The 15,477-nt window shown below is 38.2% G+C and overlaps 2 protein-coding genes across 2 annotated transcripts in view; one reads left to right on the top strand and one right to left on the bottom strand.

The window, feature by feature from the left end:
- Positions 1–15,477, bottom strand: part of psmd1 (proteasome 26S subunit, non-ATPase 1) — a 42,283-nt gene that overhangs the window by 11,719 nt on the left and 15,087 nt on the right. Inside the window, exons 17-19 of the mRNA XM_020596781.1 lie at positions 7,662–7,776; positions 4,324–4,440; positions 3,041–3,143 (exon numbers count right to left, since the gene is read on the bottom strand). Of these exons, the coding sequence (XP_020452437.1) occupies positions 3,041–3,143; positions 4,324–4,440; positions 7,662–7,776 (335 nt within the window). The remainder of the gene's footprint in view (positions 1–3,040; positions 3,144–4,323; positions 4,441–7,661; positions 7,777–15,477) is intronic.
- htr2b (5-hydroxytryptamine (serotonin) receptor 2B, G protein-coupled) overlaps positions 11,130–15,477 on the top strand; it is an 8,477-nt gene continuing 4,129 nt past the window's right edge. Inside the window, exons 1-2 of the mRNA XM_020596780.1 lie at positions 11,130–11,483; positions 11,919–12,525. Coding sequence (XP_020452436.1) covers positions 12,264–12,525 — 262 coding nt within the window. The 5' untranslated portion in view covers positions 11,130–11,483; positions 11,919–12,263. The remainder of the gene's footprint in view (positions 11,484–11,918; positions 12,526–15,477) is intronic.

Raw genomic sequence — 15,477 nt, 5'->3', positions numbered from 1 at the left:
TCTCAGGGCAGGATTTAAACTACAGAGACATGTAGGCAAGTCAGTTAAACCCATTGTCTACAGCATCCTGCATAAAATAAAAAATAAAAAAAACAGGCTCCATTAATTAACAGATTTGAGCTACTCAGGAGATTAATAGTTCATCTACATCACAAGAGGTGTGTCAGCTGTCCGAAAAGTAACAGGGCACCTTTTGCAGCTGTCTTGAAAAAGCTACAAATTACTGTATATAGAGCTCATTCCAGCTTGATTTTTACCAAAGTAAATCTGTTTTTAATTCATTTCCCCCCCCAAGGCTATTTAGGTCAACAAGACGTCCTGCTACCTCCTGCAGAAAGACATTCCCCACAGTGTACAGTAAACATGGTCCACTAGGGTTTCAACAACTAAACATATACTGAAGTTGCCAGTTTACTGTATTGCATTACACTGAGAGGGGTGTTTCTAGTGTTTATCCACTCAGTTTATATCAATGACAACACTCTCTATACATCATGCAAGACAAAGTAAAGAGAACTTTATTCAAAACCCAGCTTCCAGACTTTAGCTTGCAGTTATCTCTTATTGTTGCTGGTTTACCATTTACTTGCCCCTTGCATTGGGATATGTACATACACATTGAGAGCTGATGTACCACATTTCTCGTGTGGCCAACACACCTGGTCAATAAAGCAGATTCTGATTCTGTTCTAAGAAAAATGACAAGGAGCCTTTGGGATTAACTGGAACCATGTTTCAGGCTACAAATTCTAAATTGGGATTTGATTAATAATTTTGCAAAAGAAGTAAAAAGAACAAAAATTATCTTGTAATGCTAGTGTGACAAAAAACATAACCATAAGGCCATTTCTTTCTAAGAGTGTGTGCATCTGTGTGAGGGGATTTCTAGGTAAGCCCTCACTGTCACCTATCATAGCAAAAAGGTGAGCTCTACTAAATAAAAACCAAAGGTCAATTTATGAATGCCAGTGGAACAGACTACAAAGAAGGTGAAAAATGGAGGTCAAGGGTGCACTTTGAAACAGTACAAAAGAGTAACAGACAGCCAAAGAACTTTCTGACACAAACTGGAGGAGGGATGACCCAAGGGAAGACAGAGGGAGGAGGAGGAAGAAGAGAAGACAGGAGGCCACCATGATGAATGTCATTTCTACAGGGATGAAAAGCAAAACTTTACTTTTAAGAGAGTAGTAAAGTAGGGAGTAGCTCTTCCAGCTAAGAATACAGCCAGCCTAAACAATAGCAGTTAAATCATCTGCCATTGTCCCACTCTGCCCCCACTCTATTCTGAGGTCACAGAGATCATATAATCACGGTGCCTTATCTTGACATCTGAATCAGAGTTGAAACCATTCCAGTCCCACAAACTCAATGCTGACCAGAATGAGTCATGAGGTGTGCTCGCTGTACTACAACCAGGTGCTTAAGAGTCTCTTAAAAACTTGAGAAGTGCTTGAGAGCACTTGACTAGCTTGTTTGTCCCACCAGCTGTTTTTTCCAGCTCTCTGTTTGGTGGGTCAATTTTTACACCAAGGAGATGGTGAAAGAGGCATAGCAGTGATTGCTCAAAGGTGTAATGTGACTACAACAATCAGCCTATTTGTCATTTCAATGTAAAAAAATCTAAACATCAAAATCCTATAAAACAGAAAGACAGAAAATGTTTCATTAAAGGAATGACAGAAAAACCACTCATTAAAGCTAATTAACACAGTGCATCAATTAGTGAGGAAAAGTCTGTACTCTTATCAAGCAAAAGAGGCCGACATTTCCTGGGTAATGAACACCAGTGATCACTCTAATCGCTTCCGCCCATCAAATTAAATACTGTTGCGTCTGCACCTCAGATACCCCTAACCCACTGCACAAGCATGTCTGCCATTCAAACAGGAGCGTGTTTTTGCCTGGAGTGTTTCAGCTGTAAGATACATACTGAAACTGTGCGGAAAACATGGGTATGCACTGAGAGCTGAGATTTGGCAGAGAGAGCAGCAGGGAGAGCTGGGAGTCTGAAAAATGACACCGGTGGTGAGGGTTTGTCTGGATGGTCTCACGCAGAGTCATTTTGGCATGTTAGCCTTTGTTTATTGCAGTTAATGTGGCTGATTTGATATATGATTGTGGTCCTGCCTGTCATGAAGATGGCTAATCTGCTCAAATCAAAATAGCCATCAAATAGTGCTGCTGCAGGGGCGGAGTAAATTAAGAGGCAATTTAATGACTGATGAAAAACATTCATGAGTCACAAACATTTCAAAATCACATGCACTACATTTCTCCTTTCAAGTAATGGTGCAAATACTTGAGATAGGTTTCACTTTGTCTAAGTAGCAAAACAAGATAGTGAATTTAAACAGCAGTATGTAATCTGAACTGATTTCTTTCTGGCCCTGTGCTGGTGCTAGGAAATGGGTTTCTGCTCCTGCCTATATTGAAGGTTTATGTATGTGAAGTTGTGTGTGTTCCTCATGTATGTGAGAGTGTGTGACTAGCAATGTCATGATGTCCAGCTCTGTAGGACCCCACACATGCAAACGCACACTGCATGCTTGTGTCCACAAACACCCGTGCAGATACACAAACACAAGAGACTATCAGACAAACAGTAATCACCAAGGGGAGACCAACAGGCCATATGGCTCAGAGCAGAGCAGGGTTGAAGTAGGATCGCTAGGCACTAATGCACCATAGCGTGATGTGTTCCAGAGACGGAGTACACGGGTGGTCAGCTGAAGAGGGTTACTTTTGTGTTTGCTTGAGCGTAAAGGAACTCAAAGACACATGCATATACAGAAGAAGCCACAAACCCACATAACAGTTAGAGCAGTTCACTTGTTTTACTGTGTAATGAAGAATTTTGGTCTTTCTGTATGCCCCTAAGGGGTAAAGGCACATGGGCAGGCAAGACCACATACCAATTTGATCTCTCTTGCTCAGTAACAGACAATCATACCTACTGTAGAGATCCAAGTGGTGCCTTTCCAGTTAGTGGAACATATTTACATCTAAAGATGTGTCTTGTGCACCTCTGAAGACTAACCTGCATCCAGGATTCCCTGGGCCAGGATGGCGCCAAACTTGGCCATAACATCATCGTGCTTGTCATTGATCACCTTTGCATAAAGCTGCCTGAACTGGTTCACCTAAAATAGGGTGGGGAGGAAAAGCATGAATTTGCAGCCCAGAATTGCTGGTGTGACAATATCGGCCAACTACAACACTTTATTTGTGTTAAGACAATGTGAATTAACAACAGGTTGCATTAAAGTATTTAATAAGAACTGGAATGTATTATTTTCTAAAAAGTAATGTAAATTTTGGCATATGTTATAAACAAACAAAAAAAACCACAAGGTTGTTGGGTTGCAAACTAGCACCTTGCTAATTTAAACAAAAACCACTGCATTTAAGCCTCAACTCTGAAGAAAACTAGACAACACAGCTGTACCTATATACTTTTCAGTAAACCTAGCTTTTATTGTAATACAATTTGCCATATTTGTACAATATCAGCAGAGTATTGATAACACATTCGTATCAGCGCTGCCACACCTATGACAACAGTGTAGCATCTGTGGGAGTCCCAGAACTGACAGCATATCTCAACAGCTTGAGTGAAATCTTGAAAAATATACAGTGCTAGATAGTTACAGATCAATTGGGCCAATTTACCACCCTTAAAATATAGCTCTAAGACCGCTCTCTATAACTACAACAGGAAATTACAAAGAGTGGGACTCTGAAATAAACAGCCATGGATGCAGTACCTCCTAACTTTCCACTGTTTGAAAAAAACTCTTGCACAATCCTGCATACCACCTTGAGCTTTAAGGGCTGTTGCTGTGCAGATGAGGAGTCTTTGAAAATGTGTCTGGCAAAACTTAACCGTCTGTGACAAAGTATGTGGTGCACCAAGCGTGAGTGCATGCAGTTGTGCCTGGACGAGTCGCTCTTCAATGACACAGACTTCTTTCCTTCCGTCTTCACAAATCTAATGCTCTCTGCTTTTAGTCAAGTCTCTCCCCTCAGCAAAAGCTCTGGTCTCAGAGGTAGTAAACATCATTTTAAGAGCTGCTGAGGCATGTTATCCTGCAGATAACTAAAACACCACCCAGATAAAAACCAGCACACTATAGGTTTGTACTCTATAGCTTTATTACCAACTTGGTCACATGGAAAAGGCAGTTCCACTGGTGTGTTATAAGTACCAAATCTTTTGATACAAGCTGTTAACATTGATGTCCATAAACCCCATTTCCTGGCAATAATTGAGAAGCAATCAATCAAGTATTTACAATCAAAATAGAGACATTTTGTTCTTACCTTGGGACAGGTGACTTCAGTCTGTTGGATCATGATGAGGGCGGAGGCAATGAGGGCACCTTGCCTCACATAGTTTACTGGGTCATTGGTCATGGGCTCTAGCAGATTGATGGCCTCCTGAGAAAGAAAGGTCACAGCACAGAAGTTGGTAATACTACTTAAAAATAAGTGTACTTTCAGAAAACTAGTAATTAAAAGAATGCACAACCCTTATGGGGCTTGTAAATACTCATCTATTGTCATGGTGCATGTAGGCAATAATGAATGATAGTATGAAAATTATTAGCAGTGGAAAATGCTTCTCTTTGATGTTAAAGAAGGCTAACATAAAAAAAACAACATATACATAGACCAGCTCCTTGATGAAGTGGATAAAGAAATTCATCTTTCAGGACATGCTCACAGTACTCTCTATAGTGTTTAGTTAGCATCTCTGCAAAAAATTAGGACCAATCATTTGCAAAAGGGAGAGCTGTGCACTACAAACTATGCCATCAAAAATCCAAGGGCAGGCAGGCACAAATTATGTAAATATAAAACAAAGCATGTCTAATCAATGGGTCATCAGATGGAAAAAAAGTTGAAAAGATGAAAAAGTAAATGATGATCATCCTTTGACAACTGTCACAATGACAGAGTAGGAAGTGGCACCAAATGCTGCCTTCGTCAATTTACTCTATAGCCTAGAATGAACATTCAAGTCCATCACAGCACAACAGTAAGTTTTAGAACTGGTTGCCAGGCTGCAAATCATAATTTTACTGCTAAAAGTAAAACAGTTCACATAATTTTATGTTGCAAATTGAGAGTCACAAGAGTCCTATGTGTTCTCCATCATTCAAAGGTGAAAAAAATGAACCATAGGTTCAATTTTCTCCGTTTCTCAGGAGGAGGGGGTAAAAATGTTTTCTTAAGATGCAGGGTGCTAAGCTAAAGTTGTTTTATAAAATTAACAGTGAGAGACAGGCCAACAAAACATTTTCAACATACATTTGATAGGTTATAACAAAAGAAACAATGACTTCTTCTGCGATGTGGTAGTGTTAAAATCTGTAGCTTCTCGGTTCAGTCAGATTGTGGTGGACATAAAAATGACAATACCATGTTTTTTTTTACTCTATATACATTTGATATTTTGCCATTCCCAAGAAGGCACATCAGTTCAATGTAGATTCTTCTGTTTGATTAAATACAGGAAAAGATTATCAACAGAGGGAACCAGACCAGGATAATTAATGACATTAGTGTCATCCATATTTGGTTGCCCTGAACAACCGAGGAACAGTTATGACAATCCCTGCCTTCTCCAGTTTCCTCTCTGAATGGAGATGTGAGTGAGGACCAACTCCTCTTCTCTTATTTCTGCACTTTCCTCAGTTCTTCCTAAGCAGTAATGGCTGTAACCCACATGAACAGACTCAGAGTGGAGCATCAGCTCCAACAAGCAAAGAGAAATAAACTAGCATGATGACAGCAGAGATAAAATAAACCATGTTTCATCAGTGCTCTTGGCTCTGCTGGCTGAGACAGCCATGTACTGGGATGATAAGTCAGAGTGTAAAGCCAACACTAGCCGACCACATCCTGTTCCTGTTAGGCTGACAGTGAGTTTAATTGAAGGTATTTACTGTCAGGCCCAATTAGCAGAGCTGGCTGAGACGAAATGTAGCTGCTTAACATCCTCTTAATCCATGTACAGTTGTGGACTGTTTTCTACAAACCTATGCCTGAGTCTTTACATTAGCATCAATTCAGTACAACTAGAACTTGGCTGGAGGCTTGTGTAAATAAATGGAGCAGTTCAGAACACATTTTACCACAAAATAATTTCCATTTGAATACATATTTATGAAACTGTGTCATATGACCGTGTACTGAAACACTCCAGTGGTTTGTTAATCTGCTAATGTTACACTTGTACACATTTTTCTTACTCAACAATGTTTCCATCCAATTCACCAAAACAAGCTGAACTGTATTTAAGATTTTCATGATAGCTCAAAACAAACAAGGTCAAAATAGCTTTCCTGTGCAGCTTTTTATTTTACATATACAACAGAGCAGGAACACCAGTTCAGCAAAAGTATCCCAAGTCTAAGGTGCATAAATGATGGCAAAGGTATGTGCACCCTCTAAACAGCCACATCATTACTCTCTCTAGGAACCTAATGGGCCTGAGGTCTTATGCTGAAAAAAATAAAAGCACTGGAGCTCTGTAGCATGCCTTTGCTGGACATGGTGCAAAACATTCATTTTGGTGCTCCAAGGCTCAGAGTGCAATGAACCATGACTCTACTTGAGCTATGCCACCTGAGACTGATAGACAACTCATCGTTAGACAAGTAGGGAACTGGTAGCATCCCTACCCTCTGCCTTCCTCACTCTCCACTCAACTGAAAAACAATGACAGTGTAGCCTGGCAACTGCGTACCAGCTTGGGCCATTATTTTATAAAATCTTTCAAGAGCTCTAGTTCCTCTGCACCGACCCTCCATGCAAAATCTAGCAAATGTCACAAGGTTAAACGTGAAGTGATTTGTTACTTTTTTTCATCCCTATTTACAGGAATCAAGATAATTGTTGAAGTACTTAAAAAGCAGATGGTGGATTTGTATGATCATCTGAGGATAATTACAGCTTCCACAGAACGAAGTTCAAAAACAAGCTTTTATGAAGCACTATTTGTTCTCATGGGATCATCTGACAATCCACAACTACATCTGCAGGGGGTACACACAATGAGCTTGTACTCACTCATTTCAGATAAAACTCACAGATGAGCCATCACTTTGATGCTTTAGGGAAAACCCTCTGAGCAGAAGTAACATAACATGCCAAAACAAATAAAGCTCAAAGAATAAATGAGTTCACTAGAACCAATGATGCTTTAGTGGTTAACAAACAAAAAAAAAAACAAAAAAAACAATGCTATCTAAACATTTCCGGTACACGGCCATGGAAGAACCATTAATTCCAATTATGAGCACTGATTACAACAGGAGTATGCTCTTGTGTTGGCATCTCATTAAATAAGAACTCGGTTGTTTACATTTTGGAACAGAGATGACAAGCACAAACAGGTTTCAGTCTAATGGGGGTAGGAACACCACAAACATCATAAATTCTCAGAGTGACCGGACCTTTAGGTATCTCAGCTATGGAGAACCACTGCTTTATCTGAAATGGGCTATATTCACAGAAAGGCCAACAGTTGTATGTAAGCATTTTTGTTTTATATCAGTGCGAGGACTCCAAAGTTTCTACAGAAAGGCAAGTTAAAAATTTCAAGCATGGAAAAAAAAATAATTAAAGAGAGGGATTAAGAAGGAGGGACTCACCTTGTTTCCTGTCCCAGCACAGCAGATCCCCAGAGCCATGGCGGCCCCACAACGAACATGAGGATTGTAGCTCTCTGACAAAAGAGACACGACACTGGGACACTGCTCTGGGGTCCTGAAAACAGATTGAGAAAAAAAAGAGAGAAAAATATTAAGGCTTAAAAAAAAAAAACTGAGGACAAGAGAGTGGGCTTCATCTTCCCAACTGTAATCATTAAACAAAACAAAAAAAGAAAAACAAAGCTAGCAATGACACCATTCATTGGGTTACGACTTATTTTATTGAGATGTTTAAAAACAATGTTCCTCACATAAGGATAGGAAGGGATTTAGATACAGTATGTCATCCTCTACGGTGCACAACATAATTAAAAGATTCAAAGAATCTAAAAGGGATTTCAAAACATAAAGGGTGCAATTATTTTTTAGTCTGTCGCCCTCATCGATGGAATATCTTGGTCCGCTACAAATTAGCTACAGTCAGCTAAGGTTGTCCATTCTGAATTACCACAGTCTGTAAATGAGATCTAAATGATTTAAGAAGCTTTTTAGCCAAACAAAAGAAGAATGTATGCAGGCAGTGCCACCTACATCCCAACACAGCGTGACACATCTTCACATTCTCTATAGGCAAATGAACACTTTTACCGTGACAGCTTTAGGAACAATGTTTTTTTTTTGTTTGTTTTTTTTTACCTGCATTTGTTTTTCAATAGATTGGACCAGATAAGTGAAACCAAACAAACAATAAAATGCTGAAAATTAAGAAACAGATAAAAAAAACAAAAACAACAAAATGCAAAACAATATGCATTATTCAAAAGAGCTACAGCTACATCATCAATGCAGGAAAGAACAGAAGGTTATAAAAATGTACACAATGTACAAAAAACTACTAAGATTACTCCATCTGATTTAACCAAAAAATAGCCTCAATAAAGGTTTGAAAATAATGTTTAAATAAGCATAATCTTTGTTGGGTCTTGTGTTTGGTGCTGTGCATCAATATGTTCTCAAAACAACCCCCCCCCCCGGGGTGTGCTTGGAATTAGAAGCTCGGTTCAACCACTACATGCAGATTTAACAAGATCCCAAGCGGCAATCATTGGGAGATCTAAATCACCCTTCACTTACACAGATAAAGTCCATTCAGTTTTTTTAGTTTGATGATTCCCTTTAATCCTTACTTGGATGTGGACCAAAAGGCAAGGCTCTCAGAGACAAGTCTGGTTTTGGGCCAGATTTAAAATGAGAAGGAAAATGAATAAATAAATAAAAAAAAGACCTAACCATTGTTAGGCTGTTAATTCTCCAGTAACTGCTCCTGCAGCAAAAGCTTAGTATGCCGTTTTATGAATTATAGTAATAAAACCAGGCCATGAAAATTTTTGTAATAGGTTTTTATAATAGCTAGACAATGAAATATAATTTTGATTTTTGAAGTCAATAGGACACTACGGTAACTTGAGGCACAGCATCAGAAAACTTAAATGTAGAATTGTAAAAAAAAAAAAAAAAAAAAAAAAAAAAAAACACAAGTCAACATTTTAAATGTAAAATTACTAATTACTTTCAACTTCTGGCAAATTGGAAAAATCCAGATAGGAAGAAGAAATAATTGTTGTTTCATCTGAAAAGGCATTGACACAATGATGTCTGTACTCCAAGCCAAACATGGCATCCTCCTCATGTGTGATAAAATGAGAAACCTAAAAATAAACAAAAATCCTTTAAAATTTGAAAAGTTAAGAAGAGAAAAGGCAATAAAATAGATATTTTTCTAAGACGTTGGCTAACTGTAACACTAGCAAGTGCCAACACATTCACCCTACAGTCCAATGCATCCTATTATTTCTTTGGAAAATTCTAAAAATGATATCCACTCAGATCTGAGAAAAAAAAAAAAATAAAAAAAAAAATCACCTCTTCAGCAGCACCTAGTGTTGCTCCTGTACTCTGACCTTTAGGCGCAATATAGGCGCCAGGATTTTATTGTTCATATGTGCATAATAAGAAATATTTACTTAAAACGTTGCAAAAATGCACAGAGCTTTTTCTTGACTGTTAATGTGCTCGGACTATATGTGTATGCTTAATTTTTATTTTATTTTTTTTTTAATCATGAGTCTCAGATGATAATACAGGTGTAACTTAGTAACCTACTCTAGGAAGCAACATATGTACTGAAAGAATCAAGAAAAGTGCTGCAAATAGGTGTGCTGGTTGGAAAGGGGAAAAGGAACATGCAGCACATAACAAAAAATCATCATTATGGGAGCAAGGAAAAAGGGAACATACACTAAATTTATGACTTGTAGAAGGTTTATGGCAAGTAAAGTGTCATAATTATCCAGTTTGGTACAAACTTGATATACGTGCAAAAGTTATTAGGAAAACATTTTCAAATTATGCAAACATTCAAAAAAATGAAATATTCAACCAAAACCTCAAATCTTGTTATAGCATTTGACTATCCATAATGTGCAGATCCTGACAAATAAGTCTGAACTATGAAAAAGCAAGACCGGTTGTTTAAAATGTGCCTTTTTGGTACGTATTTGATGTGACAGAAAAAATTACCAGAAATACTTTGCAATGAAATGAGAATGGAGGTTAGAGACAGGATCTCAGATGTTCCCTGTAAATCACTGTGGATCAGCCTGAAGTCTGATTATCCCCATCTGGCACAAATTAGAAATGCACTAGCTTTCTTCTAACAGACACTGGAACTTAATACGACTCCTGGGCATGAATATTCTAAACTTAACATGACAGTGTATTTTACATGGGTATTGGCACAGTAAGTCTATTAGGAAACATGCTTCAGATAAAACATTTGGTCAGTGGAATGTTCTTTACTTGGAAACCTAAGGGTGTACAGATTCTCACATTTTCTTATGAAGAGAAGAATCACTCATCATCATCATCAGGTTACTCTAAACTCTGGGAATGTTTATTTCTACATCTTTTAATGTCTTGCATCTGCTTTAGTATAACAGTATAACAGTGAGAAAACACTGACTTTTTAAGGCAAGGAGATCAAATGTAAAAACAAATAAGGATTAAATCTTAACTTAATCATTTTGAAGAAAATTATTCTATTTAAATGACTCACACTGGAAATATGAGGACAAAATGGAAAAGCTATGGGGTACAGTACATTTGTTGAGTACCTCAGCCAACATATGGAAGGCTTCTCCCCATACCCCACGACTTCTTGCTTCGAATAGAGGAGAGAACTGAAAGTGACAAATATAAACAGTGGGATGGCTGTGCTGAAGGAAATTACCTCCCAGAACCACTGGGATGAAGCCAGCATGAAGACATTCATCTGTTTTAAACACCGTCTGACTCATGGGCAAGGCGAAGAGGAGGGAAGGGAAAGAGACAGTGTGAGAGAGGGAGGATCACAAGCTGTGAACAAGAGGCAGCAGAGAGTGGGAGAGGGAGAGAGGCAGAGGAGCCACAACATCTGAAAGTTTTAAACCTGTGATCGCCGTAGACGATGCGAAGCAAGACTGGGGGTTCCTCCAACATTTGGAATAAAGACAAATTCCACATCATGGACTGCTTCAGACAGAGACAGATTTAGGATTTTGCTGCTGACAGAGGGCATTCTCTGTCACATTTTTATTTAATGGAGGGTAGATATATAGTTGAGGTAGGGCATGGTAAAAACATATACTAAGCGCTGCAAAAATTTTGAAATACATGGGGTAATAGGCATTATTTTTCCCAGCACAGCATATTGCTTTAGTGTTTATGAGAAAAATGAAGTGTCAAAGGGCTTCTTTGAAGAACAAGTGTTACCTTTAGGAGCAGGTAAGAACCTTTTGCAAAATCACAATAATGCTAATGGACACTGTATTTTTTGCAGATCAAATTTAACACTGTTACAGCCATTCCACAAGCATAGGGTACATCTCTGTATTTTTACAAGTTTGGGTTGTAGACAATGAGACAAGGCATGTAACTTTAATTTAAAAACCTAACAGTTACATTTTAATACCCAACATCTGTTTATATATAGATACAATTTAGACAAAATTTTAGATATCTCAATCCAGATGTAGCCATTACACAACCATTATTATCTTTCATAAGTTAGTTTTATATACTGTAAACTACAATATAATGACAGAAAATGAAAAAAAGAAGGACCTTCATTTATTACCATAAAACATCTTTCATTATTATGTCATTATTCAGAAAAATTGAAAAAAAAATGGTAATAAGGTATCGCTGTTCCTTGAACAGACCTGCTGTTCTGCACCAGATGACAAAGGTTTCTACTGCCTGCGAAAGTGAGGACCCCTGCTAAAATTTCACTGTGGAAGTACTAATCGTGTTGGGATTATTGCCAGCAACAGGAGCTCGTAGTGTTGGACTTGTTTTCATTGAATCCTCTACTAAGTGTTAGCTATTCCTTCTGGTTTGTACACTGCTCAAGGAATGAAGCACCCTGTTCACTGACCCCGAGCTGTCCCACCCTACCCTCTGCCCTTGCCCGTGGGACTCGGTGACCATGCTGACCGAGTGTCAAACACCAGAAAGATCAGAGCCCCGACCCACGCTCAGGCCTGCTGTAACCTCTGCAGCACCATGTCTCAGGCAGTCGTGGCTCCACTCGAGACCAACAGCTCATGGCCAGGAGAAGAGTCTGAGGCTCATCTGAAATGGGCTGCCTTGCTTATTGTCATGGTCATCATCCCCACTATCGGAGGCAATATCCTGGTCATTCTTGCTGTGTCGCTTGAGAGAAAGTTGCAGAATGCTACAAACTATTTTCTGATGTCGCTTGCTGTGGCTGATCTACTGGTGGGACTCCTAGTGATGCCTATTGCCCTTGTCACTGTTCTCTACAGTAAGTTTAGTATACGGCATTGTGTTTGAAAACCTGATACTTTGTCTTACCTTTGAAACCAATCTGTGCAATACAAAAGCGATAAATACATTTCTCTACTAAGAGAAAAATGTTGTTCTTCAATGCACACCAATTCCTTCGCACAATTTTGATAAAATGCTAAGCCAAAAGGTGGAAAATTATCCTGAAACCTAGCTATGTTTGAACCTCCATAAGTTGACCTCTTTCAAACAATCTTAGGCAAAAGACCTATGAAACCCTGACAACCATTACTGCCAAATGTTCAGGGTAAAAGTGTTTGTCAGTGTAGAAGTAAATGTGTCTGTAGGATGGAAACAACCAGCTGCAAATATTTTACAAAGATTGTCGCCCAATCTAAATCAGAAAATTGCATTTAACCTTTACTAGCCTTAAGAAGGACCAGGCCTTAGGGGTGGCAAAGGAGGATAATATTTGTGAGCAATACTGATACAATAATAACCATCTATAAATAAATTACTGAAGATGAAATTGAACAAGAGATAGGCGACAAACATGCTGTTGGTTGTGCTATGTAGCAGTTGAACTACTGATCTGGAGGCTCATTATCATTTATTTTAATTCGAGTGACAGTGCTATATAAATACAGCTGCTTAGGAACTGTTTTAATACAACTACAAAATACAGAGCTATGGCTGCACATCTGTCCCTTAACAATTCAAATGGAGGGTAGTGAACTAGCTCATAATTATGCCTTACATACATAAGAGCAGAGCGTGACATGACTGTAGTCGCTCTCAAAAAACAAAATCTGGTTTTGCATGACAACAGTATGCGTTACACTGAAAGACCTGCACAAGTCAGAACGATCACAGGTGCTAGAGAGTTTGCACAAGTTAGAGCCAAGATAATAATCTACTATGGTACGCATATTGGTAATACATCTGCCTGTCTTCATGACCGAGTGATGTTGTATACTGTCAATTTATTTAACCTAAACAATACATAAAGCAACAACTCAGCTGTTTTGTTTCATGAACCCTTATAGCCATACTCAATCAAACTTCCATGCAGGCTTCATGTGAAGTGTGCTGAGCAGACTTAAAAAAGCTTTTTCTTTTTCAATCTGCTTCAGTTGAGGAGGTTAAGGGACTAAAACATGTCCAGTATGTCATCAGAAGAAATTAAATGGTTTCTTTTTAAAAATCACTACTTAAGTGTAAACCCTTGTGAAGCAATTTATCATAAGCCCTAAATAAAAGATCTGATGCTTAGGTTGAGAACCAACCCAGCAAAGTGTAAAAGTATGCATGCATGCAAGTGCATTTCACTGCAACTTAGACCGTCACAAAGACAGAACAAAAACAAATAAAGATACATCAAGCTCATTTTTGAGGTTGGTAGTATAGTAGAAAAAAAATGTTGCAATTTAACAAGTGAAAAGTTTAAAGTCATTATATTCTTATGCAATAAATACATGTCATAACATTTAAACATTGATATTCATAATTGGGTTTTCTCTTTAATATGGCAATAATTTATGCTGCCAAAATTTTGCATGAAATAAAAGAACTTGTCAACTATTTTTTAAGCAGACATGTGTGATTACCGTTGTCATCACCCCACTTTTTGGGGAGATTAAGCTCAGTGTACTGATGTGAATAAGAAAAGGTCAAGGGGACAAAAAATAAATAAAAATACATAAACACGAGTCATAAACCATCTATGAATGTACGGAAGCATAGCAGGGCTATCAGTGTTGACAGTCATACTGCCAGATGAATAATAGTTTCTCCCGAGGTAGCACACAGTTATGCCATATAATAGAGGTTATATTGTCTATAGTTAGCAGCAGTCAATGTCCAATACAACATAAACTACCCCATCAGAGTGGAAGAGAGATGGATTTAGATAAAAGACCAAATTAACTACAAGTCCACGAAGCATTCAAAGGCATGGTATGCAAAAATAAAGAAAATGCAGCCTGAAAAAACAAGTCAAGAATGTGATCTTATTATAGCTACGCTGCTAGTGGATTTCCACATCTGTTGGGCAGATGGAATAAAGGCATACAAGCAGCACCTACCAAATGTAGGGAGAGCTGGGTAAAACGGAAGTATCAGTAAATTGTTTTTAAAGGGCCAATGATTTGGTGTTCCTCCCTGAAGTGTAGCACCTGCAAGGCAAGGCTAAATAGTTTCATCAGTGTAAAAATACATTTCCTTTACCTTGCTGTTCTATTCTCTGATTTAAAGAGCTGCAGCTCATAAGAATCCATTTCAGCTTATTAAAACAAACAAAGAATTCCAGCATAAGCATACCCTGGGGAGGATAAGAATGTCAAATATAGCCCTATATACTTTCAACAAGCTAGCCTTATAGTATATTCCACCTAAATATGTGTTACCTGACAAAAAATCCTTAAAAAGAAAAAAAAAAACAGTGTAGAGGACGTTTGAAACTCTTAAACAAGTGTAATGAAAACACAACAAGATGAATACCTGTGGAAGGTATTGACCACACTTTCAAAAACAAACCACAAAAACAACAACAACACTCTGATCCTGTTTTTAACTTTCCTCACTGCAGTTTCTCAACTACACAATGGTTTTTCAATTACAGATATGGATAGAAGGTTCTGATAATATTATTACTTTAGCACAAGACTGACAGTAATACAGACTCACTTGCTCCAGAGGGCAAGTGAAAGGTTGAATAAACGTTACTATACAAAGCGTCTTTATTTAATTCAGCATAATAAAAATATATTCCATTTTACAGCTACTTGGTCTTGGACCAAGGTATGCTGTTTATTTAAGTAGGCATGGCACTAAACACTTCACAGAACAGGTACAGAGGATGTGCTTTGAGAAAGAGTGAACAAGTGGTCAATGAATAAGGCTTTGAGTTGAAACCTAATCAAAATATGACTCAAAACAGCCCAAGTGTGGCAAGAAAGTAGCAAGGGGGGGG

This window comes from Monopterus albus, unplaced genomic scaffold (assembly GCF_001952655.1).
Source record: "Monopterus albus unplaced genomic scaffold, M_albus_1.0 scaffold31.1, whole genome shotgun sequence".
In the NCBI taxonomy this organism is placed as follows: Eukaryota; Metazoa; Chordata; class Actinopteri; order Synbranchiformes; family Synbranchidae; genus Monopterus; species Monopterus albus.
The sequence above is the reverse complement of the archived record's forward strand: the minus strand, read 5'-3'. Positions and strand labels throughout refer to the sequence as shown.